The following is a 27,851-nucleotide window of genomic DNA, read 5'->3' on the forward strand; positions in this document are numbered from 1 at the left end:
CTCGCTGAATGAATCCATTGCAACAACATTGTTAAAGGATACCCAGCACAAAATTTCCCTATATGCTAATGATGTTACTTTGTTCTTAGCCAACCCCATAATTACCTTGAGGGAACAGTGTCAAAGTAGAAAGTTTATCAAATGAAGTCTGACATATTGGCCCAAAGATTCAGTTTGATACTGGTACCTTAGAATACAATTATCAAGTAATATATATTAGTTATATGAATTTAAATATAAAATATTTACAATTTGGAGAGTTGGAAAGGCAATACTATTTCATGGATATGCAGGGTAGTTCAAACAAAACAAACATTTTACCTACACTCACCTTTCTATTCCCGACACATCTATTTACAGTACTGGGCAAAATGCTCCACAAAGTACAAAGATATTTAATCTTTTATATGGAAGAAACAAAAACCCAGAATAAATGCAGTCCCAAACATGAAATTCTACTAGTGCTGCCAGTTCAATTTGATTTAATCTTAACCTAGATAAGCACTGGAACCATTTCAGAACAGAAGTAATATTGTTTAATTAACTTAGCCTGCATTTCAATATGCGATAAATAACAGCCATTCTGCTGGTATGGGGTAAAATATCATACAAACTGAGTAGTTTCCCCTCTTCAGTATATCCTAATCTAGAATTTAATCAGCAAAAATGTTAGGGAATCTTCAGCTTTATGAAGAGTATGTAATAAATACAATCGATCAATTATATCGTGAAGACACTAAGTTTCCAAAAAAATTAGAAACCACTTTGGGTATTCACATCTCCCTTCTACCACTATTTACAGCTCAGATCTTTGAAATCAATGGAGCTGCACCTGTTTACACCACTGTAAACTGAGGCTCTTGCCCAGTATTTTTCATAAAACATAATAAATAGGACATTAGTAGAGAGTTCATGGTTTTAGAATCAGTAGCTCTGCTGGAACTACAGTTAATAAGAGTACCATCTCACAGATAGATACGTAAAATAATGGGGAGTCAAAGAAAGAAGAATGCTAGCTTCCTTGGGTTGGGATGGGGTGGGGATTGGGGGAGATTTTAATAGAGATACAGCCATTGAGAAAAAACTGTTGATGCAGTCTTTTTGGTCGGTGTCTTTTATATGTACCATTGTAAAAGAAAACTATTCTGAGATATTGTATCAAAACTTTAAAAAGTTTAAAAATTGGTTATTCCAGCAAAGCTTTACAAGCTTTACAAGCTTATAAAATAGCCTGTGATCAGTGCAGGAAGGGATATCGAAATATAGGAAGGTTTATTCTTGTCTGGGGAGATGGCTCAGAGGCACAAGAATTGGTGCAGAAAGATTACAGATCAAATCAAATTAATGCTCAAAAATAGCAAAGAAATATAAATTTGCTAAGGTTAACATGGTAACCCTTTGTAATGAAGAATATTGCACTGAACCATATAAATAAAAAATACTATTGCAATATTTATTTTAAATTCATTTTCACTATTTTGAAAATTATAGGTTAATGTGTGATGAAAGGTATAATTCTAATTTTTGCATGGTAAGAAAATAAAGGGTAGAGTGGAAGATCTGAAGTAATCCACTATTTTAGGTGATGTTTTGTCAATTTACTAGCTGTGCAGATGAGAGAGATTACATGTATGTTATAGTCTCTTTAGGTACTGTAACTGTGTGAAAACAATTTTCTTCTTGAAAATAATAGTAATGAAATCTGACATGCTTAGAGACAGCGGAGGTGCGTGTGAGAGAGAGCCACTAATTTTCTTCACTTCCTTCATAGTTATTCTTATCATTGCAAGTGTAAATTAGACCCAGATGTAGAAACTAGGCCAAGAAGGTTTATATCTCATTTGGAAAGAATAGTAAGATCCTTAGACTGAATAGAGATCTTAGGTCATCATTTCACTAATAGCACTGAATAACTGTTTTATTAGATATATAGCAGCTGACCTGAAAATGGGAGTCGGTTGGGTGATTGATTGTGATATGACCTCCAGTACTTTTAAAAAGATATGAGCACCCTCTTTTATGACCTATATCTGCATAAGGTGGAGATACAGGTCAGTAGCATGGAATGTGTATTTAACCACTTCCCTTTTACCAAATGTACTGTGTTGGCACTGTTGCCTCTCATAATAAATCTGGACATTGGAGACTGGGGAATAAGATTATTTCCAGATGGGTGCTAAAAGGCTTGCAACAGGTTGGCTTTTAGTTTAAAACACTTCGTCTCTTAATGATAATTGAGATTAGGTAAAACAGAGCCATCAGAGTAGAAATTTGCCTGTGCCTGGTGGTGAACATATGATTAACCACCACTCCACATGTTTATGCTAATGTGATGTTAACTCCTTTGTTTGCTTGAGATCATGCTGCAATCTGCTTAATTTTATGCAAATTAGATATTGTCCTCAGAATCCTAGCAAGTTGACAAAATGGCCTTATGTTAGGCAAAGTTTGCTCAGTCTTTCCTTATATGATTCATAAGTTGTGCTGCTGTTCCATCAGAAGACACGGGTGTTCCTCTTTCATCTTTTGTAACTTTCTCACTATCAAGAAATGCTATTATGAAAGGGGAAGAAAATTCAGCTAATGTCTGTGTGCCTATTGCATTTCAGTACTCCTCCTCAATATCTTGGCTAATTGGGCTCCTTGGGAATATAGGCCTTAATATATAATTGATTTGGTATCCTGCCTCTTCAGTGGTGACCTATACCAGATGCTTCAGAAAAAGATGAACCTCACTCAAGCCAAAACCCATTATTCCTCTAACCAATTGTGTAATGTTGTATATTGGGGATAAATAGATCAGGGGGATACAGAATGAAAGGATTGGTAAGTAGTAATTGGATAGGATGGTAGTGTGTAGTGGGAGGATAAAGATGGAAAGAGGAGATGGAGGGTGTGGGAAAAAAAGCGAAGAGCAAGAGATTTCTGAGAATAAGATGACAGAGAAAACGTGAAGGGAGAAAATATAATGCAGGGAAAATTATATATTTGTGTTCGTGTGTGTGCACACCATTCACATAAATGATCATTCTACCTTGCACTCCTATATTGCATTCTTGGCCTGACTTTAAGGCAGAGATTCACAAATCATTATTTTTTGTTGATGGACCGACCCCTTTTCAAATGCAGTGTTAATCCCAGACCCCCAGACTGAGAAACTGATTGACAAAAGTATATGCATGGTTCATATAAACACGTACTGTTAGTAATGCTTTAAGAAAAGGGGTTTGAGTACTTACAGATATCAGTGAGATGGGCGTGCCTGTTTCTTACTGCAGAGTCTGTCTATCCTTGGTGTGGTGGTTGACAAGCAAACTTGCAAATCATTCTCCACTTCCAGTTGGGACCTGAACTTTGTCTTCATCGATGTCATGGTAGAGAATGATGCTTCACATATATATGTTGCTGGCAAAGGTAGCAACACTTTCATTGCTTCTGTAACTAAAACTGGATACTCCGCAGCAACAGTTGACCAAAACTGGCAAGGTGTCTGTGCCTGAAACTGCAGGGCAGTTCAACCAGCACCTGTTCTGCTTTTTCACTCAAACGGCAAGACAACATAGCAAAAGTTGAGAACAGATACTGAACCCAATCATATTTCTCCTCTTTTATATTTTTAAAGTAAACTCTGAAGTACTCTGCCAAAGTTGAAAGGTGAGCAATGATCTGTCACTCAGTTGTCATACTGTTAGATCCAGAAAATCTGTCAATAGAGGAAACATATCTGAGATTCTACTGCTCATTCTAGTTTTCCAAACCTCTACTTCTGAAATTCTTTAATCTTGTCACTCACCTCAAGTATGGTGGTATTGCCCATTTGTGTGAACAGGTTCAGTGGATTCCACCAGTTAAAAATGTCTGTGAGGTCTGCAAGCTTTGCAATCCATATCGAGTCAGAAAAGTTTGCGACAATCTTGGGATTGTGCACTGAAAGAAAACCCAGCAGCTCTTTGCGAAGCTCAAAAACTCTTTCTGACACTCTGCCACGAGATAACTAACTCACTTCCATATGAAACAATAATTTGTCATATCCTGCATCTATTTCTAAACACAGATTTGCAAAAAGGCATGAATTCAAAGGCCAGAACTTTACAGAATTCACAACTGTCACAGCTGCATTGAGCACATCATGTAATTCAGGTTCAGGTTCCATTTTCTTTGACGGACGGGCCTGGCAATGCAAGGTACAGTGTGTTTCAATTACCTGTGGATTTATGACTCGTATTCTTGCTTCATCACCACTCCTATTGTCTATCGTAGAAGCAGCACCATCCATGCAAACAGCAACACATTTCTTTCAATTCAGCTATTCAGCTTTCATGAAATAATCCAATAATTTGAATATTTCCTGACCTGTTGTCTGTTCTGGTAACTCCTGACAAAAAAGAAAATCTTCCAAAATTTCCGCCAGTCAAACATAACAAACACAAACTAATAATTGTGCTGCATTATCAACATCAGTTGTCTTATCAAGCTGAATTGCAAACCGTTCACATGTACTTAGCCTTTCAGTTAGATAGCATTTTACGTTATTTGAAAGTGATTCAACTCTCTTACTGTGTAATTAGAAAGTGTTACGGCCTTAAGTTTCTTCGCAGGATCTTCCCTTACCATCACTTTGCACATTTCTATAGCAGCTGGAAGAACTGGTCCTTCTCCAGTTGTACTGGATATTTTACTCTTTGCAATCTGAAGTGCTGTTAAGAAAGATGCTTTCGGAGCCTTTTCTGGAACTGATATTTTGTTTCTTTTGAGTTTTCTGTCGATTGTATTCTTCTTTCTCATTGAAAAAAGTCTCTGGGTTTATCTTTATACTCAAGGTGCCTGCTGAGAGGAGGTGTTTCAATTTTGTGGATTTCATTGCTTTGTTTGATAGGATGTATAAGCATACAATGCATTGGGGTCGTCCATAACTAAATTTCATAAAACCAAAATCAGTATAACTTTAGTCAAACTTTCTGTTCTTCATTTGTTTCTTACTCCTTGACTCTGCATTGTCCATGACTTCAGCACAACTAGCAGTACGAGTATGAGGATGTTTTAAAAATGTATCCATTTTTCAATGTAATTTGCTCACATACTGTAAAAATATATTCCACTTCCACCCACCAAAGACGTCTCAATCGTAAAAAACAAAACAAAACACATCTCTTCTGATTTGCTGTCACATAAGCAGTGAGATTTTTTATGTTGATGCTTATGCAATGAGAGTATTACAGCATTGTTCATGCACCATTTGTTGGTTTTAATAGTTAGGCAATGCAGAAGTGTGGTGAGATTTTTTTGTTTTTGTTTTTCATAATATTTTGCAGACCCCTTGTGCAGTCTCTAAGGACCCCAGTTTGAGAACAACCATTCTAAAATATAATCTGGTCTCTTTGTACTGCTCAGGCAGCTCAAAAGAGCCTAATTCTAGGTGTAATTAGCCAGCTGAGAATTTCTCTGAGTGGAGTGTTTCTCTCAGCTGAGGTAAAGATGTCCAAGTCAGTTCCTGACACAACCTCTCACCTTCCTCACTGGCACAGAGTGTGTTCTGGGGAGGGAAGAGGTGGATCCTTAGCCAGTGTAAGTTACAGTAGCCCCTAAATTGCCCTAACTTGCTCTGAGGCTGTTGCAGAACAGCCCACCAACTCACGGAGCTGTGTAACTGACCTTTCACCTGTGCTTACTGGATCTTGGCTGTAGAAGAAAATCTGCCCCTCCATCTTCAAAGTATAATCAGTGTTTGAATTGAATGGAGCACATATAGGAATCACGGTGAGAAGGAGGGAGGGATTTCTGTGTGTCACTTGCAATTCTTTCCCTTCTCGGGATACTGCTATTCCTGCCAAGAATGAGTTTTATCCCTGACTTATATAAATTCTTCTGGAGAGCTAACTTTTTCTCTTTGAAAATACAATAGAGTATTCCAAATTAAATGAATTTTAAGAAAATTTCCTTGGGTAAATTCTCTCCAGAAACTCAAACTTTTATTTTCTCTGCCCCACTATAATTAATCTCTTTTGTGAGCTGCTCAAAAGATATTTCCTACTTTGCACCTGCTGATTTGATCCTGGTATAATGTTCTTCTATGCTCTCTAAATGGCATTTCCTTCTGTGTGTGTCTCTGTCTCTCTCTCAACTAACTTTTCTATAGCAGATCCTGTAAATGGGCCTTCATACAGTGTATTTTCAGGATTAGATGGACAATTTGTATTGCATTATGCCTTATAATAAAAATGGTTGGTATCATTTTTAGGAAATAATTGGATCCCAATTCTGGGCCCTTATTTTTTGAGGTATGTAGGTGATGAAGGCATATTGCTCATTCATTGTTCATTCCTTGTCTTGTCTTGTTAGCTCTGCTGCTTTCAGAATCTGGTATCTATCACTACATCTATCTCCTCTTTTCTTTGCACTAAGCTTTCCTTGTGTGCTCCTAGACCCTTACTTTATCGATTGAAGTCTAAGTTGCAATCAACCTCTGTATCCTCATCAACAACTGGGTGGAAGATTTTATGACTTGTATTAGTGGCATTGATGGATACCATAATGGTGATTGCCCTGAGGAAGAATACCTGTTAGCTCTTTAGTTCTTATTACTGCTCCAACAGGGGTTGATCTTTAAAAAGTTTTGTTAGAGGAGGAAGAAAGGTGAATGTGTGCTTTGTGCTTAGTGTCGTCGTTTTTCCCCCCCGGCTGCTCCCCCACTGATCACATCAATAGTGGCGCCTTAGGCGCCGACCCTGGGTGCTCCGGGGCTGGAGCCCCCACAGGGAAAATTTGGTGGGTGCAGAGCACCCACTGGCAGCTCCCTGCCCCACGCCCAGCCCCAGCTCACCTCTCCTCCTCTCCACCTCCTCCCCTGAACACGCTGCCCCATTCTGCTTCTCCGCCCCCCTCCCCTGGCTTCCCGCAAATCAGCTGTTCGGCGGGAAGCCAGGGCAGGCTGAGAAGCAGGCGGTGGCTTCACACTCAGGCCGAGGGTGGTGGAGGTAAGCTGGGGCAGGGAGCGGTTCCCCTGCGCACCCCCCCCCCCCGGGTTACCTGCTGCGGCGCAGGCAGCCCTTCTCCCGCCCCTCCTTCCCGCCCCAGCTCACCTCTGCTCTGCCTCCCTGGGCCTGAGCGGGAAGCTGCTGCCTGCTTCTCAGCCTGCCCCGGCTTCCCGCGCGAACAGCTGATTTGCGGGAAGCCTGTGGGGGCAGAGAAGCAGCAAGGGGCGGTGGGTTCAGGGGAGGAGGCGGAGCGGAGGTGAGCTGGGGCTGGGGGTGGGGCGGGGAGCTGCAGGTGGGTGCTCTGCACCCACCAAATTTTCCCCTAAGGCGCCACTTTTGGCTGGTTAAATTTAGAAGCCCTTTTAGAACCAGTTGTCCCTCGCGGAACAACCGGTTCTAAAAGGGCTTCTAAATTTAACAACCGGTTCTAGCGAACCGGTGCAAACCGGCTCCAGCTCACCACTGGTTGCTGCCTGGCTTGTTGCATATTAGAAGAATTCATTCTTAAAATCAATGATCCACGATTCCCTATCTCTTAAATTTTTTTCTCCTCTGAGAGTCATAGAATGGAGAGGTGGTGTCACCGGTTCTCCTGAACCAGTGGAGCATCTCATGACGCCAACCCCTTTAATTTTACAGCAATCAATTGATATCCAACTTAAGATGGCTGGCTGGGCTTTAAATTCCATTATGTAAAACAAATCAATATTTCGCTGGCTCAATCAAAAGGTGCAGTCAGAGTTAGGCCTTGACCAGGGTGGGCTTTTGGCTTAAGATGGGAAAACCCTTCCTTCTCTGTCCCAGCTTCACCCAGAACTGCCACCTCAAGGAAGCAGCCAGCCCTCTTTAGATAGCCCATTGGGTCTTGATTTGGCTTCTGCCTGCTCCCAGCCTTTCTAGCCACTGAAGGACCAATTATTGTTGGTTCTACTAGCAACTGATCCAGGGTGGCTTCTCTAAGCAACTCTTGGAGGTCTAAATTTGCTGCTCCCTTCTCCTAAAATTACACCTTTCATTGGTGTGCCCTATGGAACTTGAATATAGTCTTAACAAAGCTGATGGGTCCCCTTCTTTGAGCCTCTGGTGACCTGCTCTCTGTAGCACCTTTCATGAAGGTAGTTTTTTAGTAGCCATTACATCATCCAGGAGAGTGGGAGAGTTGAGGACTCTAGTATCAGATCCTCTGTATACGGTTTTCTATGTGGACAAAGTCTACCTTTGTTCTCACCCAAGGTTTCTTAGAAGCATGGTTTTCACTTTTTATATTAACCAAGCAATCTTCCTATTGACCTCTTCCCAAAGCCTCATGGTAGTAAGGTTGAGGAGGGACTGAACACCTCTGAATGTTAGAAGACCTTTAGCGTTTTATCTAGTACAGGCTAAACCTTTCGGATTTTCGACTCAGTTGTTCATTGCATTTATCAACCGACTGAAGGGCAGTCTTGTCTCCACTCTGAGGATATTGCCTTGGATATCCAGTTATATTTGCCTGCGTTACCAGCTGGCTAACATAAAGCTGCCAGATGGAGTGTTGGATCATTCAGCTAGGTCCCAAGGAATCACTCTGGCCTTTCTGGCTAATGTTCCCATATTAGACATTTGCAAAGTGGGAAGCTGGTCAGCATGTCATGTATTTACCTTTGACTATGCTATCTGTCAACAATCTAGAGACAGTGCTAAATTTGGACGAGTAATCCTCCAGTCCCTCCAGCCCCCTCATATAGGCTCTGAACCCACCTCTAGTTGGGACTGCTTGTGAGTCACGTACAGTGGAATGGATGTGTGCAAATCAGTTGAAGTAGAAATGTTTACTAAGCATATGTCCGTTCCAGGATCTGTTCTCATTCCACTCTTTATTTTTATATATGAGTAGGTAGGAAGGAACTGAGGGGGTTGGGGCTGGCTCCTCCCTTTATGCCTGCGCACAATGCGTGAGGCAGCAGAGGGTGCTTGTGCATCCCTGAGGGGTACCATTACCACTGGGGAAAAAAGTTCTCCAGCAATGGTGTACTGGAGTGCACACACACCTACAATGGAATAGACATGTGCAACACATATAAAAGAACAACAGTTTTGGAAAGGTTAGTAATCATTTCTTATTTTACCTCTGTGTATGGTACTGGTATATGGCCACTTCTGGAATACTGTGTCCAGTTTTGGTGTCCACCATTCAGGAAGGATGTTGACAAGTTGGAGAGGTTCAGGGAAGAACCATGAGAATGATTAAAGGATTAGAAAACTTGCCTTACAGTGATAAATTCAAAGAGCTTAATCTATTTAGTTTAACAAGAGACAGTTAAGAGGTGACTTGATCAGTCTACAAGTATCTACATGGGGAACAAATATTTGATAATGGACTCTTCACTCTAGCAGGGAAAGGTATAACACGATCCAGTGGCTGGAAGTTGAAGATGGAGAAACTCAAACTGGAAATAAGGCATACATTTTTAAAAGTGAGGGTAATTAACCATTAAAACAATTTACCAAGTTTCGGGATGGATTCTACATCACTAACCATTTTTAAACCAAGATTAGATATTTTTCTGAAAATATGCTCCAAGAGTTTTGGGGGAAATTCTGTGGCCTGTGTTATACAGAAGGTCAGTATAGATGATCACAGTGGTCCCTTCTGGCGTTGGAATCTCTGAAGCATCCAGAAACAGATAAAGCACTATTGGTAAATGAGATAGAACACCACCATGTGAGGAGTCCCATTCACTGCTACCAATAAGGGGTGTGAGATGGGCTTCTGAAACTCCATGTTGTCAGATCATTCTTCAGATGGAGAAGGATTGTGTTAAGGAAACATTGTCTTAAGTTGGGAGGACATTGGATAGGTGCCAGGGGAATCAATAAGACTGAGTCCTTGTAACTGAGAATTGGCCCAGCAAATCCCCATGATTTTTTTTCCTGTCCATCCAAATACCTTGTGTTAGGACTTGTCTATATCAGGAGGTATTCCTGATTAAATCTATATGTGGAGGCTCTTTTTCCAGAACAAGGCCCTCTTATTCAGGAATATGAGCGACCATACATGGATGTAATCTGGAGTAGTTAATCCACTTTAAATTCACATCTTACTTTATTCCAGATTAATTTTCAAATGTTAACAAACCCTTAAGTATATCAGTAAATAGCTGTGACCATTTTACTCCCAGACTAATCCCTTGTAAATTCACTGACAAGGAACAATTGTTGCTAGAATAGTAGTATAGAAATGTGAAATTTCACCGAGGTGGATCTCTGTTTCTCTCTGCACATGCATACTCGTATATAAAATAAGATGGTCTGCTGGATTGTGACAAATGACATCTGTTCGGGTGTACTTAGAAATTACAGGCAATGGTAAAGTGTTACATTAGGCAGGCACATTTTGTGAAGCATGCAGAAGATTTGCCAACTTTCTATTCACACAAAACCAAACACCCTTGCCCCGCCTACCCCTCCTCCAAGGCCCTGCCCCCTGCTATGCCACTTCACTGAGGCCACACCCCTGTTCACTTCATCTCCCTCTGACGCTTGCTCTCCCAACCCTCAGTCACTCCTTCATTTTTGCTGGGGTGTGGGAGGGTGTGAGGGCTCTAGCTGGGGCTGCGGGCTCTTGGGTGGGGCCAGAAATAAGGAGTTCAGTGTGGGAGGGGACTCCAGGCTGAGGCAGTAGGTTGCAATGCGGCTGGGGGTGCAGGCTCTGGGGTGGCACCAGGGATGAGGGGCTTGGGGTGCAGGAGGGGGCTCCGGGCTGGAGGATGTAGCTGAGAAGTTTGGAGTATGGAGCCGAGAGGTTTGGAGTATGGAAGAGGGCTCTGGGCTGAGGCAGGGGGTTGGGGTGTGGGAGGATGTATTCAGTGATGAGCTGCTAAAATCTTAACAACTGGTTCCCTCCTCACCCCACGAGGGGGTCGTTGCCCATCCCCGCCTCCCAGGACTCCTGCCCCATCCAACCCCCCGCGTTCCTTGATGCCCCCCCCAGGACCCCTGCCCCATCCACCCCCCCTCCATGGTCCCCTGACTGCCCCCAGAACCGGGCAGGAGGGCCTCGTGGGCCACTGTAATGGGTGCCCACCCCACCCCTAAGAGCCAGAGGGACCTGCCGGGGGGTGAGGTGGGGAGTCCCGGCGGTGCTTACCTGGGGCAACTCCCAGGAAGCATCCGGCAGGTCCCTCTGGCTCCTAGGGGTAGTGGAGTTTAGCTAAGGGGGGAGCAAGGGGAGCGGCCAATCCCCCCACTGATCACATCAAAAGTGGCACCTTAGGCGCCGAGTCTGGGTTTTCTGGGGCTGGAGCCCCCACGGGGAAAATTTGGTAGGTGCAGAGCACCCACTGGCAGCTCCCTGCCCTGCGCTCAGCCCTAACTCACCTCACCTCCGCTCTGCCTCTGCCCCTGAATGCACAGCCCCGCTCTGCTTCTCCGCGCCCCCCCCGGCTTCCCGCAAATCAGCTGTTCGGTGGGAAGCTGGGAAGGGCTGAGAAGCAGGCGGCAGCTTCCTGCTCAGGCCGAGGGTGGCGAAGGTGAGCTGGGGTGGGGAGCGGTTCCTCTGCACCCCCCCGGGTTACCTGCTCTGGCGCGGGTGGCCCTCCTCGCGCGCCCCCACCCCAGCTCACCTCTGCCTCCCTGGGCCTGAGTGCAAAGCCACCGCCTGCTTCTCAGCATGCCCCAGCTTCCCGTGTGAACAGCTGATTCGCGGGAAGCCTGGGGGGGGGGCGGAAAAGCAGAACGGGGTGGCGCGTTCCGGGGAGGAGGCGGAGGTGAGCTGGGGGTGGGGGTGGGGTGGGGAGCTGCAGGTGGGTGCTCTGCACTCACCAAATTTTCCCCTTGGGTGCTCCAGGGCTGGAGCACCCGTGGAGTCGGCGCCTAAGATGCCACTTTTGGCTGGTTAAATTTAAAAGCCCTTTTAGAACCAGTTGTCCCTCGTGGAACAACCGGTTCTAAAAGGGCTTCTAAATTTAACAACCGGTTCTAGCGAACCACTGCGAACTGGCTCCAGGTCACCACTGGATGTATGGGCTCTGGGCAGGGGGTGCAGGCTCTGGGGTGGGGGATAAGAGGTTTGGGGTACTGGAGGGTGTTCCGGGCTGGGATTGAGGGGTTTGGAGGGCAGAAGGGGGATCAGGGCTGGGTCAAGGGGTTGGGACACGGAGGGGGGAGTGAGGGCTCCGGCTGGGAGTGCAGGCTCTGGGGTGGGGGTGGAGATGAAGGGTTTGGGATGCAAGAGGGTGCTCTGGGCTGGGATCGAGGGGTTCGGAGGGCAGGAGGGGGATCAGGGCGGGAGCTGGGGCAGAGGGTTGGAGCCTGGGAGGGGGTCACAGGTGCAGGGTCTGGCAGCGCTTATTGCAAGCAGCTCCCAGAAGCAGCGACATGTCCCCCCCCTCTGGCTCCTACGTGGAGGCACAGGTAGGCAGCTTTGCAGGCGCTGCCCCGTCTGCAGGCGCTGCCCCCACAGCTCCCATTGGCAGTGTTTCCTGGCTAATGGGAGCGGCGCTTGGGGCAGAGGCAGCGTTCGGAGCCCCCTTGCTGCCCCTACATGTAGGAGCTGGAGTGGGGACATGCTGGCTGCTTCCCAGGAGCCACGCAGGGTGGAGGCTAGCAGGGAACCTGCCAACTCTGCTGCGCGGCGCCGCCAACTGGACAGTCAATGGCCCGGTCAGCAATGCTGACCAGAGCTGCCAGGATCCCTTTTCGATCGGATATTCCTGTCGAAAACCTGACACCTGGTCACCCTTGTATGCAGGTATGTTATATTGCCTGGTGATCGTGTCAGTTTTCACAAGCTGACTAATGCTAGGTCACTGTGTGGATGGGAGGCCTCAGATTATATTTCAAGAAGTATTTGTAATTCAGGAGGTGGCACATTCCTCTCTGGTCCATACTGAACGAGGTCTCTAAAATTTGAGTGTAATGTTTAATAAGTATGAGAAGGCAGATTGGGTGGATAGAAGACAGAGTGCTTTCACCAGCATACTCATCAAGTGGACAAAAAGCCAGCTCAGAACAAGACTGCTGAGGCTTCTGCAAACATCTACTTTGTGCAGTGTAAAGGGAATGTTGATGGGTGGGCCAAATTTGATAGGCATTGTGACCATGCCCATGGGGTCACAACACCACTGAAATGTGGCCCAGACAGAAATGTGTCTGTCTGGCATTATGGAGGTGTGGGTGGGCCAAATTTCAGTTGCATTGTGACCCCATCTACCAAATGATGGAGTGTTGCTCTGGCCTGGGATTGTGGGGGGCCCCTGTGCACTTCCCTGGTTGCACGGGTTATAAATTTCTCCACCAGTGTTTGGGATCCTTAACAATTATGCTTTTTGTCTGGATTGGTGAAGTCATTTATACTGGTTTAAGCTGTGAGAATTCTTTGCAAACTCTTGAGGTTAGATCCTGCAAGAGCCCTCAGACTTCTACCAAGTAGCCCTCATTTTGTCTACTGACCATGTATTGCTTTATATAGTATCATTATATGTGCCTCATGTTGCAGTATTGATCTCTCACTGCACGAAATAAAACCCAGTACACCATTTATTTAAATTTATTGATTTAAATGATCAAAACCAAGCTCTGTTTCCTCCTCACTACTACATTGCTTCTCAAAACAGATCTTTGTGTCTATGGTGTGTAATGGAATGGCAGGATTTTTCTGTTGGCCCACCCTGCTGGTGTTAGAACCTTGCATAAAACTGCTGGTGTTCCAATGGCTCATTTTGGTCTGTGCTGTTTAATAAACACCTTTGGATATAAGGGAGATGGGAGTCTCTCTCAACGGAGTGAGAATTGGGGATATAGGAGAGAGGCGGTCCCAGAGGAAAACATTAGGGACCTCCAAACTCAGGGAGGAAGTTTAGGCGAAGGTTTATTGTGATGATGCTTTTTGACTACCAATAAAGCCAAATCCCAGAAGGGGACACTGAGTTTGGATGCATAATTCAGGGTCAGCACAGGGTAGAGACTGAAACCATTCATAGAGTGTCATGAGTGATTGATAACTATGATTAGTCCGTGTTCCAAAGTGGAAAATTCATGAATGATTTTGGGGATAAATCCTTTTATATCTGATGCTCCTGGTAATGGAAAGTAATAAGTCGCAGAATTGATTTGGCAAAGATCACTTAGTTAATTAGAGGTTTTATTATAATCCCGGTTTCCTTTCACATGGTTGGATACTACTTTTTCTACTGAATTAATAAATTCTATGAGTGAGTGTTGATTTCATATATTTGTTCAAATTAAAAAATTTAACATCTTAAAAGTAGCACAGTAAAATTCCATGAACCTGCCAATGTTTTCATGAAATATATTAAGTTGTTAATTTCACCCATCTGGTATAATGTTATGTGGGTATGCATATTTATAAATATTTATATATTTATATTTATATTTATACATGCACACTTGAGAAATGCAGTCGTTGCTGGTGAGGATCTCGGTAGTCTTTCAGCTCTCATTAACACTCCACAATAGTTTAGGACAAAATGAAGAATATCACATTTAATGCATATTGCCGGGGAATTTTGCCTAGGTAAATTACTTATCTAAACTGAAATCTGGCCCAGGCACTGGAAGTAAATATCTATTCTTGTCAGAAATGCCATGGGATCTTTAATGACCACACATGGGGTAATTAAACCTTGGTTTTAGGTCTCAACTGAAAGATTTATTTATTATTTTGATAATGACTACCACTTTCTGCACAACCAGCACTACTTTCTTCAGCATTCTATGTTTTCCTTATAAATTCTGATAAGGGTTTATTGGTTAAGGGTGTAAGATCATGGGCCTTGAACCAGGGCCTGTGAGTCCCTAGGCCATGCTCAGACGGTGGCCGCCACCCAGTAGCTTACCCAAACTAGGGGAGAAGGGGGCTAGCAAAGCTCTAGCTCACAAAGGCTCTGCCCACAAAGCTGATTGAGGGAGATGTCCAGCCCCAACGATTGGCTGGGATGCACTATTTAAAGCAGATAGAGGTACAGGAAGTTGTTTGAGCAACTTGGTGAATCCCTGGCTACTACGAACCCTGCCTATTTGCCTGACTCCTGTACCCTGACCCCCAGCCTGTTCCTGCCCATTTTGTCCCAGACTCCTGTCTGTTCATGGTTCCTGCTTTCCTGACTCACTTCAGATCCCTACTCCTATGCCCTGCCCCTGACGCTGTCTCTGGCTCTGACCTTTGGCTTGGCACCTCACTCTGACCCTGGCTCCAGTTCCAGGCACCTGATTCTAGCCATTAGGCCTGATCGCCTATTCCCTGGATCTTCAGTGAGATCCAAAAGAACACTGTCTACAGTGGTACAGCTGTAGAAATTTAACCCCAGGTATGCAGGAAAGTGATGAATTATTGTGCTCCGTTTAGGTGGTAGAATTACTTTGTCATCAAAATGAGGCATTTTAACAAATTTATGATACTAACAAACTGAAATATTTTGACAGGTGTCTAAAGGATATTTCTATAGTAACCAAAGTGACTTGTGGCTTCTAATAAGCAGAAGGGCATTTTTTTTTATAATGTTGGCAGGTAGGGAAATAGATATATTTTTAAAATTAACCTTCTTGTGGCATTTAGAAAGTGCCTATTTTAGTTACTGTGATTGCGGTCAGGAGTTCACTGATGGCACTTTCAGGAGGTGGTTCACAGATCTGTATATGCTTTTCTGATTTTTCATCACAGACTCATGCATATTTCTACTGTCTGGAAAAGCTACATCAGGGAGATTTACGTTATGGGCATATACTTGATGCCTTTTCATCATAGCCTGAGTTTTGATATTAACCTCTCCTCTGGGAATTCATAATCATTCAACATATATAAAACTTTCATGTATAGCATCTTCTCCCTAGCTTTTTTCAGAAGTAGAAAGAAGGCTCCAGATTTTAATTAAGAATATCGTCTTTTTTATGTTTTATTAAGGATCCTGTGCACTAAGGCTTGTAATGAGTTCTATTTTCTTTGGAGAGACCATTGTTTTGTTGTCAGTCTTGCTGCCTTAGAGACATCTCAATATTTGCCATTCATCCATTATTATATGTTGACTTTTTCCTCATTTCCTCCCACCCCTGTGGAAGCAAATCACAGATTAGGTTTATAAAACATTTATAATGGCTCAGGATGAGGGGAGGGGAAGGATGACACTTATTCACCCTACTCTTAGCGGTTATTTATAATTATTTATTTGTAAAAATTCACTGTAGGTTGAAATTTGGCATATAGGACCTAACCTAGGCAATAGAAATAGAGATTTTGTTATAAGTAAAGAGACGATTGTTTGGTTTCTTTAATTTATTGTAAGGGAAAAAATGATAGATTGAGAGTTCTTCTGACTCTCAGGATTGAATTAAAAAATACACTATACTTATGTCTGAAGCTGAAATTTTGCCGATTGGTGCTTTGGGATATTTTTTAAAGAAAAACAAAATTGTTTACCTTAGAAAATCATCTGTTGTGTATAGGCAGCAGTTTATTGTCCTTTTCAACGAAAAATTTCATAAAGCATTTTGGTATGTGGACAATAGATGGAGCTGTTATGGTCTGAGATACCTATAATCTATGTATTCTCTTTTGAGTTTTGAGGTGGTAGATGGATAATATATGCACAAGTGGATGTGCTTCACATTAATTTCTAGAAGCAGTGTTTCACCTGAGTAGCAGCCGTGTTAGTCTGTATTCGCAAAAAGAAAAGGAGTACTTGTGGCACCTTAGAGACTAACAAATTTATTAGAGCATAAGCTTTCGTGAGCTACAGCTCACTTAAATGCCCTTGCTGCTTACGTCAGAGCCCCAAAGGTTATTTTATAGATCTGTGTTTATAGGTATTTATATGGTCCCTGCCACCTTAGGGCTAGTTTACATTTAAATGTTTTACTAGTATAACTATTTTGGTTGTGGGTGTGTGTGATTTTTTTTTTTTTACCGAAATAGCTATACCAGTGAAATCCCTACTGTGAACACAATTTCAATTGTGTAAAAATTACTTATACTGGTATGGTTATTCCCCTTCCCATACTGGAATAGCAAAAGTGGTAGAAAGCTCCTTTATACTGCTATAACTGCATCCACATTTGGGGGATTGTGTGATTTTAACTATACTGACATAGTTAAATTGGTACAACTTTCTAGTGTCATCAGTGTAATTATCCTTGTGAAGTAGGGAAGTGCTATTATCTTGATTTTTACAAAACGAGGCACAGAGAGTTTGAGGACTAATATCATAAGCAAGCCAGCGGTAGAGCTGGGAATTTAACTCAGGACTCCTGACTCCCAGTTCTGATTCTCTAATGGGAATCACACACTACTCAGGAACTGTAGGGCAAAATAAGATGGGAATATCAGGAACCCTGCATAGCTCCTAAACTACACGTTTCAGGGAGAGAAAAGTCGAGAGTCCTGATTTTTAAGCACTTATCCATGCAACCTCAGCATTTTTTTCTTGATATATTATTTTTAATAGGTGCACACCATTTACAAACACAGTTTGTTCTATATATAAAAACCATAAAGAAATAATGGTATATGGTATTTATCGTTGTGCAAGAAAGATGTTTTCTGGAGTCTAACAGATTGATGGCACCCATTTAAATGTACTATATCATCTGGCAATTATAAATTGAGATACACTATAAAGCCTGATGATGATCTGATGGACTACAAGGTAATGACCCATGAATTACAAGTGTGAAATTTTCTTCAACTTAAATATTAGACGTGGGTTTTCCCCACAAGTGTAAAAAATAATTAAAAACTAAAAAGGAGGAAATGTTTTCTGTGTAAAATAAACTAGGTAAACCATAATTGTGAACATCTTGTTGCAATGGGTTATTAAGAATGTTTCCTGTAATGGTATTTAGTGGAGCAGAAAAATTAAACAGAATGCAAAACTCTCCTCTTTTAATACTGTTGTTTTAGTTGCTGCTTGGGTCTTTAGTTGCTTAATTTCCTGTGTTTTCTGTGCAATCTACTGATGTTGCAAATGTTTGTTTCCTTCTCTCTTACCCTCCCTCCAAATGAAACTGCAGGAAGTAATTTCTGTACTGCTAAGGATCTTGCAGAAGAAATCAGATCATTAACATCTGAGAGAGAAGGGCTGGAGGGACTTCTCAATGAGCTGTTGGTGCTGAATGCCAGAAATGTCCGAAAATTAGAGGGAATTAAAGAAGATTTCAACAGATTGAAACAAGAACTGGAGCACGGGGAGTCTGCCTTTGGTAAGTAGTTCACCAGCTGTTGGGTGATTGAAGCTTTGCTTTTGCTATATTGTGGGTGGATCAGTATTCTGCTTGATTGGATGAACAGCCCTGTGATGTGTGTGACATGCAGAACCTACCATTTTTAGGAGGGAAATTTTGGCACGACCTTGATAAATAGTAGTTTGTACATGCTGTCAGGCTCTGTCTTGTCATTCATGAGTGACATTTTTTCTAGCTTTGTGTATATTAGTTTTGTAGAGTGCTTTTGGTATCTCTTAGCCCTGATTCTCAAAAAGTCTCTTATTCTGAAACCCAATTAATAATAATAATGCCTTGTGCATGTACATCATGTGCATAATCAAATATCTTGAACATAAATATTCTTGTACTTTTCATCTGTGGAAAATATAGGGTGTCCACAACAGTAGGAGCCTCTGCCTTTAACAGAATTGGGTATTTATTCAGTATGTTTGTTGGGAAAGTGTGTAACCCATAGAGGGCACAAAGTTTTGAAAGTATGAAGTCTTTATTTAAATAAGTGGTTTAGCGAGTACAGCTAGCAAGTCAACATAAGCAGCCTTTGTGGCTTACCGTTTCAAAGTGGAATCAGGAAATTTGATCTGTGATTAAGTGAATGCAGCTGACAAAGTAGTGCTGCTTCTGAATTCTGTAGATCTGTCTTCTGCCTTCCCTTCCTGAAGCCTTTCAGTAAGTTTCCAGATATAGTGGCTATGTTGCTTAAGTAAAAGATGGAGTAGTGTTTAATTGATTACAAATACAGATATACTGTAGTTAACTCTGCCTGCTAAACGTAATGGTATGTCTACACTATGAAATTAGGTCAATTTTATAGAAATCGATTTTTAGAAATTGATTTTATACAGTCAATTGTGTATGTCTCCACTAAGCGTATTAAGTCGGCAGAGTGTGTCCTCTATACCGTGGCTAGCATCGACTTAGAGTGGTGCACTGTGGGTAGCTATCCCACAGTTCCCGCAGTCTCCGCTGCCCATTGGAATTCTGGGTTAAACTACCAATGCTTGATGGGACAAAACCATTGTCGAGGGTGATTTTGGGTATATGTCGTCAGTCGCCCTTCCCTCCCTCCTTCTGTGAAAGCAATGGCAGACAATCGTTTTGTGCCTTTTTTCCTGGGTTACCCGTGCAGACACCAGACCATGGCAAGCATGGAGCCCGCTCAGCTCACTGCTGTTGTTGTGAGCATTGTAAACATCTCGCATATTATCCTGGAGTATGTTCAGGACCGGGCTAAGAGACGCCAGCAAGAGGACAATTGTGATGAGGGCATGGATACAGATGTTCCTGAAAGCACAGGCTGTGGCAATTGGGACATCATGACTGCAGTGGGCCTGGATGATATAGTGGAACGCCGATTCTGGGTCTGGCAAACAAGCACAGACTGGTGGGACCACATAGTGTTGCAGGTATGGGATGATTCCCAGTGGCTGTAAAACTTTTTCATGCATAAGGCCACTTTCCTCGAACTTCATGAGTTGCTTTCCCCCGCACTGAAGCACAGGAATACCAAGATGAGAGCTGCCCTGACAGTTGAGAAGCGAGTGGCGATAGCCCTGTGGAACCTTGCGACGCCTGACTGCTACCGGTCAGTTGGGAATCAATTTGGTGTGGGCAAGTCTACTATGGGGACTGCTGTGATCCAAGTAGCCAATGCAATCATTAACGTTCTGCTATCAAGGGTAGTGACTCTGGGAAATGTGCAGGTCATAGTGGATGGCTTTGCTGCAATAGGTTTCCCTAACTGTGGTGGGGCGATAGATGGAACACATAGTCCTATCTTGGCACTGGACCATCTTGCAAACCAGTACATAAACCACAAGGGTTACTTCTCAATGGTGCTGCAAGCACTGGTGGTTCACAAGGGATGTTTGACCGACATCGACATGGGATGGCTGGGAAAGGTGCATGATGCTTGTATCTTTAGGAACTCCGAGCTGTTCGAGCAGTTATAAGAAGGGACTTGCTTCCCAGACCAGAAAATTACTGTTGGGGATGTTGAAAGGCCAATAGTTATCCTTGGGGACCCAGCCTACCCCTTGCTCCCATGGCTCATGAAGCTGTACACAGGCAGCTTGGACAGTAGTAAGGGTCAGTTCAACTATAGGCTGAGCAAGTGCAGAATGGTGGTAGAGTGTGCCTTTGGACATTTAAAAGCTCACTGGCACTGTTTGCTGACTAGGTTAGACCTCAGCGCAACCAACATGTTATTGCTACTTGCTGTGTGCTCCATAATATCTGTGAGAGTAAGGGGGAGACATTTATGGCGAGGTGGGACGTTTAGGCAAATTGCCTGGTGGCCGATTTTGAGCAGCCAGACAATAGGGCGATTAGAAGAGCACAGCTAGGCGTGCTGCGCATCAGAGAGGCTTTGAAAACCAGTTTCATGACTGCCCAGGCTACGGTGTGACAGTTGTGTGTGTTTCTCCTTGCTGCAAACCCTCCCCCTTTGTTGATTTTAATTCCCTGTCAGACAACCACCCTCCCCCCTTCGATCACAGCTGGCAAAGGAAATAAAGTAACTATTGTTTTAAAACCATGCATTCTTTCTTTATTAATTAAAAAGAAAAGTGAGATAACTAACAAGGTAGCCTGGGTGGGCTGGGGTGCGGGAGGAGGGAAGGACAAGGCCACTTTGCTTATTGTAGCCACACTGCAAGTCAAAACAGTTTGAATAACAGCCTTCCGTTGCTTGGGCCATCCTCTAGAGTGGAGTGGCTGGGTGTCCGGAGCCTCCCGCCCTGCGTTCTTGGGCGTCTGGGTGAGGAGGATATGGAACTTGGAGAGGAGGGTAGGTGGTTATACAATGGATGCAGCTGGGGTCTGTGCTCTTGTTGGCTTTCCTGCAGCTCGAACAGATGGTTCATCATGTCCTTTTGCTCCGCCATTAGCCTCAGCATCACCTCCTGCCTCTGCTCTTCGCGCTCACTTAATGCTTTCCTGGCCTCTGTCACTGAATGCCTCCATGCATTCAGCTGTGCCCTATCAGTGCGGGAGGACTGCATGAGCTCGGAAAACATGTCATCGTGAGTGCGTTTTTTTTAGACTTCTAATCTGTGATAACTTCAGGGATGGAGATAAGGGGAGTGTGGAAACATTTGCACCTGGGGGGAGATAAAAAGGGAGAGTAAAATTTAAGAGGATACATTTCTGAGAACAAAAGGGAGACTCTTTCACAGTGAATCAAGCAATTTACAGCAGACACCACATGTGCTTTAAGTACAAGGTCGCATTTTCCTTTTATATTGAGCCGGTATGGTGACACATCACAAATGGCCGGGCAACAGAATTCGGTTTCCAGGCAGCCATGGTAAGCCTTTTGGTATGCGGGGTTGACGTCTTCTGCCTTCTTAACATGTGGGAATGGTTTCAAACTGCAGTGCCATCCTTTCCAATAGCAAGCAATGCCAGCTAGGTTTCACATTTAAAAGGAGGGGCTGCGATTTTCAGGTGGATGTGCAGCACACACCTCCCCCCACCCCACCGCATGGCTATTTTCTGGGATAATCCCTTCACCCCTCCCCCTGCTGCATGGCTATTCTCCGGGATGATCCCTTTTAGCCAAGTGCAAACAATCCAGTATGAACGGGGTTCTTTTACTGTTCCCTTACAAAAATTCCCCTATTTCAATCAGGTGACCGTGAATATCACTCTCCTGAGGCTAACACAGAAAGATAAAGACCAAATGTTGCTTGAATGCAATCAAAACCCAGGACCATTCGCTGCTAGGCTTTGTGCTGCAATGATTCCAGGCTACTTGCTACTGGCTTGGCGTGGTAAACGAAATAAGGCATCCCTCCCCAGAAACCTTCTGCAAAGACTTTCAGAGTACCTCCAGGAGAGCTTCATGGAGATGTCCCTGGAGGATTCCCGCTCCATCCCCAGATACGTTAACAGACTTTTCCATTAGCTGTACTGGCCGCGAATGCATCCCAAGTCTTCAGGGCAACTCAAACATTAAACACTATTGCTTTTAAACCCTGTACTGTAGTTACAAATGTGCACTCACCAGAGGTGCTTTCTCCGGCTTCAGGGTTGGCGATCCCGCCTTGGGAGGGTGTTAGCTCCAGGGTGATGAAAAGGTCCTGGCTGCTGGGGAGAACGGATTCACCGCTTGCCTGCTGCGCATTCTTCTCCTCCTCCTCCTCTTCTTCATCCACAAAATCCTCTTCTGTGTTGCATGAGACTCCCCCCTTGCAGGTGTCCACGGACAGTGGTGGGGTAGTGGTAGGGTCCCCCTCTAGAATGCCATGCAGCTGATCATAGAAGCAGCATGTACGGGGCTCTGGCCCGGAGTGACCATTTGCCTCCTTTGTCTTTTGGTAGGCTTGCCTGAACTCCATAACTTTCATGCGGGACTGCTTTGCGTCCCTGTTGTAGCCTCTCTCCGCTATGCCCTGTGTGATTTTTGGCATATATATTAGCATTTCTTCTTTTTGATCAGAGTTCTGCCAGCACAGATTCTTCTCCCCATACAGCAATCAGATCCAGTGTCTCCTGTTCGCTCCATGCTGGAGCTCATTTGCGATTCTGGGAGGAATGCATGGTCACCTGCGCTGCTGAGCTCGCCATGCTGACCAAACAGGAAATGAAATTCAAAATTTCCTGGGGCTTTTCCTGTGTACCTGGCTAGTGCATCAGAGTTAAAAGTGCTGTCCAGAGCGGTCACATTGGAGAACTCTGGGATAGCTCTCAGAGGCCAATACTGTCAAATTGTGTCTGCGCTACCCCAAATTCGACCCAGCAAGGTCAATTTTAGCTCAACTCCCCTCGCCGGGGAGGAGTACAGAAATCGATTTTAAGAGCCCTTTAGGTTGCCGGAACGGGGTTGGTTGTGTAGATGCATTCATTTTAAAATCAACCTAATGCGGCTAAATTCAACCTAACCCTGTAGTGTAGACCAGGGCTTAGAGTTGCTTTCTTGAGAAAGAATTTGAGATAGTTCCAGAGTTTGAAACTCTTTTCTTACCTCAAAATCTTCTGAGCAGCATGCTGGTAGAAGAGACAACAGCATTGCTCTTTTGGAAGGATGCTGAGTTTTTTTTTCCAAGGTGACCAGACAGGAAAAGCTATCTTAAAAACAAAAAGATGGAATTTGTAGGCCACTAAAGAGATTTAAAGCAACAGTACTCTTGAAAATATATGTAGGAAGGGAAGGAAGACATGTCCTCTGTGCTACTAGACAAGTATTTATCTTGCTAGAAACAGAGACAAACATCTACAATATCTCTATCAAGCATTCTTATAACTACAATACCCACCTGCTGAAGTAAAGAAACAGATTGACAGAGCCAGAAGAGTACCCAGAAGTCACCTACTACAGGACAGGCCCAACAAAGAAAGTAACAGAACGCCACTAGCCATCACCTTCAGCCCCCAACTAAAACCTCTCCAGCACATCATCAAGAATCTACAACCTATCCTGAAGGATGATCTCTCACTCTCACAGATCTTGGGAGACAGGCCAGTCCTCACTTACAGATAGCCCCTCAACCTGAAGCAAATACTCACCAGCAACCACACAATAAGAACACTAACCCAGGAACCTATCCTTGCAAAAAAGCCTATTGCCAACTCTCTCCACATAGCTATTCAAGGTGCACCTTCATAGGACCTAATCACATCAGCCATGCTATCAGAGGCTCGTTCACCTGCACATCTACCAATGTGATAAATGCCATAATGTGCCAGCAATGCCCCTCTGCCATGTACATTGGCCAAATCGGACAGTCTCTACGCAAAAGAATAAATGGACACAAACCAAACGTCAAGAATTATAACATTCAAAAACCAGTCGGAGAACACTTCAGCCTCCCTGGACACTCAATTACAGACCTAAAAGTCTCAATTATTCAATCAAAAAAAACCTTCGAAAACAGACTCCAACGAGAAACAGCAGAACTGGAATTAATCTGCAAACTGGACACCATTAAATTAGGCTTGAATAAAGACTGGGAGTGGATGAGTCATTACACTAAACACTATTTCCCCATGCTAATTTTCCTCCTACTGTTACTCACACCTTCTTGTCAACTGTTTGAAATGGGCCATCCTGATTATCACTACAAAAGTTTTTTTTTCTGCTGCTGAGAATAGCCCACGTTAATCGATTGGTCTCGTTAAGAGTTGGTATGGCAACCCCCATTTTTTCATGTTCTCTGTGTGTGTGTGTGTGTGTGTGTGTGTGTGTGTGTGTGTGTGTGTGTGTGTGTGTGTGTGTGTATATTTCTATCTATCTATACTGCATTTTCCTACTGTATTTTCCACTGCATGTATCTGATGAAGTGGGCTTTAGCCCACAAAAGCTTATGCTCAGATAAATTTGTTAGTCTCTTAAGGTGCCACAAGTACTCCTTCTTCTTTCTGCTGATACTGACTAACACGGCTACCGCTCTGAAACCCATCAGGTAAACAAAGTGATCCAAAAGCAGATGATGAAGCATGCTTTCTAATTATTTGGGTTTGCCAATGAATTGAAGAGGTTTTTTTGGTCCTCCAGACTGTGCCCTTCATATTGCTACCTGCTCTGTTAGAGAAAGGGAACTTTCCATAATTTTCCAAATGGTACATTTTTCAAATGAGTAGTTCTTCAGTGAGCTTTCAGACAAATGTTTGTGTGAGCTTGTTGGACCAACAGAATTGGCAGCAGTTCAAAGATTGTTTTTTGGGTATGCAATAAAGCATCATATTATGCTGAAATTTACTGTAAACTATAATGATGATAAATTGTAAAGCACTGACATATGTCAGAGATTTACCATACAGATTGTAATTTGTTTTGTTGTAATTCCACAAGAATAAGTGAAGGAAGTTAATTCTGTATGAAATAAAACCCTGTGGAGCACAAATTGCTGAAAGCTGTATAAACTATTAAAATTATTTGTTCTTCATATAATCTACACCATTTTACTTTTTGGAAGATAGACACTCCTTTAGATTTGAGAGCATTTGGCATGTGAATTTTGGTTGGAAACAAACCTGTGAAAAGTGGTAAATATCTTGTATTTTAAAAAAGGACATGGAGTTTCATGAACCAGTTGTCTTTTCACATAGTGCTTTTATGCTTGGAAAATAAAACATGGAATAGTCTAAACTGCAGATGGCACATTATCATTGAGAAGGCTTTCTCTGTGGTTGCTGCTGTTCTTTATTGAATGTCACACCCTGTTTTCTATGCAGACTGATTGGTGATGAGAACAGGGGTTTTTTCAAGGTTATTATTGAATTTAACCTTTAGCAACTGGCAATTGAAATTAGTCGAGTAACTTTGACTTTGGGATGTTTTGGTGTTCATCACAAAATATAGTCTGTGATCATGCCTATTTAGAAAAATGGAGGGAGAAAGAATAGTAAAATAAAGATGAAGTTACTGACTGTATAAGGAATATTGATGATAGTAGGGATTGGTAAATACCCCAGTATGCACACATCTCATTTTTATTATAAACAGGAATATTTTGAGAAACATACCTTGGAAATATAAGGATAGATGAGATCTCTTGAATAACGGGTAGGGAAGTTTAGAGGAAGAATATCTACATCACAAAGAGTAAGCAGAGAGAACCAGAGAAATGAGATTCTTATTAAAAATATTATTATGGATGGTAATTTTTATTATATCCTTCTGGAAATAGTTGTGGCAGAGAGAAACAGTCAGCCTGAGGCATAGCAGCAGCAAGACTGCACCCAGTCACTAAATGAAGGAGGAATGATGATTGCAAAATGGCTGTCATTGAAATCCCATGACTTCAACAAACCCTGCTGCTAATTGACTAGTATGGTTTTGAGAAGTTTAGGAATCTCTCTGAAACCCCAAATCATGCACTGATACACAGCTCTTAAATAACTAGAAGCTAAATGATTTTGGGTTATTGTTGGGAAATCAGAGTTCATCCAAAATGCCAATATTCTGGCTATTTAGGAATTTGCAACATTCGTATCCCATGTCCTTGTTGATTTGAGTTTAGAAAGCAATAGCAAAAACAGCAAAATGAGGTAAAACATGCATTAGTTACCCTCAGAGAAAGTAGTCTGTCATGATTTTAACTTATTTTAATGTAAAAAGATGTCATTTGATTAGAGAATAAGCAACATAACATTTTCATTTTTTAAAGCAAAGATTTATTCTTTTAAATCAGGCAGTAGTTGTTGTTGTTAGTAGTAATAATAATAATAATAAAGATAGAAATATACATGAACGACTTGGTTCAATTTCACCAGAATCTGTAACAAAAATATTTTGTTACTTCTAGACCATTTTTTCCCCTCCTGTGTTTCAGAGTTGTATATTCATGTATTAGGTGCTTCAGAGGGCTTGTCTTCACTGCAGTGCTAGCTCAAGGTGTACCTCAAATGTTACCAGAACCCGACTCCTGTCTATGCTTAAAAATCTCTAGTTTAAGTCCAGTTATGATTTAAACTCGGGCTAGCTGGCCTGTCGGGGTGTGTTGAAGCTTGAGTTCTGCTGACTCTTGACCTAGTAACACAGTGGGGGCTCAGCCACTCAGTGCTGCTAATCCAGTCATTCTGTGTGACTGCTCTCACTTGAGTTTAACTGGAGAGGTGTTAATTTGAGCTAACACTACCAGGAAGACAAGTCAGTTTCCTTTTCTGAATGTTTAAACTAGTTTAATTATTTCAGTGGTGTAGTTGATGAGTCTTTCACCATAGATAGCAGATGCTTAATTTTTCTAGATAGACAATCAGACCAGTGGCATGTCATTGGTTGCCTTCTCTTCCCACTCCTGCTCTGTGCTTTTTCTTTCATATTACTTTCTATCTTTAGAAAAACCTTCTACTTCCCCTGCATCAAAAGCCCCCTCTATTCTCCTCCACACTTCTCCTTGAAACCTACGACTTTGGCAAAACCTTGCTGTGTTGATCTCTTCATTGACTGGTTTCAGAGTAGCAGCCGTGTTAGTCTGTATTTGCAAAAAGAAAAGGAGTACTTGTGGCACCTTAGAGACTAACAAATTTATTAGAGCATAAGCTTTCGTGAGCTACAGCTCACTTCAAAGGAGAGTGATCACTTAAGATAAGCCATCACCAGCAGCAGGGGGGGGGGAAAGGAGGAAAACCTTTCATGGTGACAAGTAAGGTAGGCTAATTCCAGCAGTTAACAAGAATATCAGAGGAACAGTGGGGGGTGGGGTGGGGGGGAGAAATACCATGGGGAAATAGTTTTACTTTGTGTAATGACTCATCCATTCCCAGTCTCTATTCAAGCCTAAGTTAATTGTATCCAGTTTGCAAATTAATTCCAATTCAGCAGTCTCTCGTTGGAGTCTGTTTTTGAAGCTTTTTTGTTGAAGGATAGCCACTCTTAGGTCTGTGATCGAGTGACCAGAGAGATTGAAGTGTTCTCCAACTGGTTTTTGAATGTTATAATTCTTGACGTCTGATTTGTGTCCATTCATTCTTTTACGTAGAGACTGTCCAGTTTGGCCAATGTACATGGCGGAGGGGCATTGCTGGAACATGATGGCATATATTACATTGGTAGATGCGCAGGTGAACGAGCCTCTGATAGTGTGGCTGATGTGATTAGGCCCTATGATGGTATCCCCTGAATAGATATGTGGACAGAGTTGGCAACGGACTTTGTTGCAAGGATAGGTTCCTGGGTTAGTGGTTCTGTTGTGTGGTGTGTGGTTGCTGGTGAGTATTTGC

At 43.0% G+C, this 27,851-nt stretch overlaps 1 protein-coding gene across 1 annotated transcript in view; it reads left to right on the forward strand.

Moving 5' to 3' along the window:
• The window catches only part of DISC1 (DISC1 scaffold protein), a 379,838-nt gene that overhangs the window by 170,838 nt on the left and 181,149 nt on the right, over positions 1-27,851 (forward strand). The window contains exon 10 of the mRNA XM_038396820.2: positions 17,976-18,164. Within this exon, the coding sequence (XP_038252748.1) occupies positions 17,976-18,164 (189 nt within the window). The remainder of the gene's footprint in view (positions 1-17,975; positions 18,165-27,851) is intronic.

The sequence above is a fragment of the Dermochelys coriacea genome, chromosome 3 (assembly GCF_009764565.3).
Source record: "Dermochelys coriacea isolate rDerCor1 chromosome 3, rDerCor1.pri.v4, whole genome shotgun sequence".
Classification (NCBI taxonomy): Eukaryota; Metazoa; Chordata; order Testudines; family Dermochelyidae; genus Dermochelys; species Dermochelys coriacea.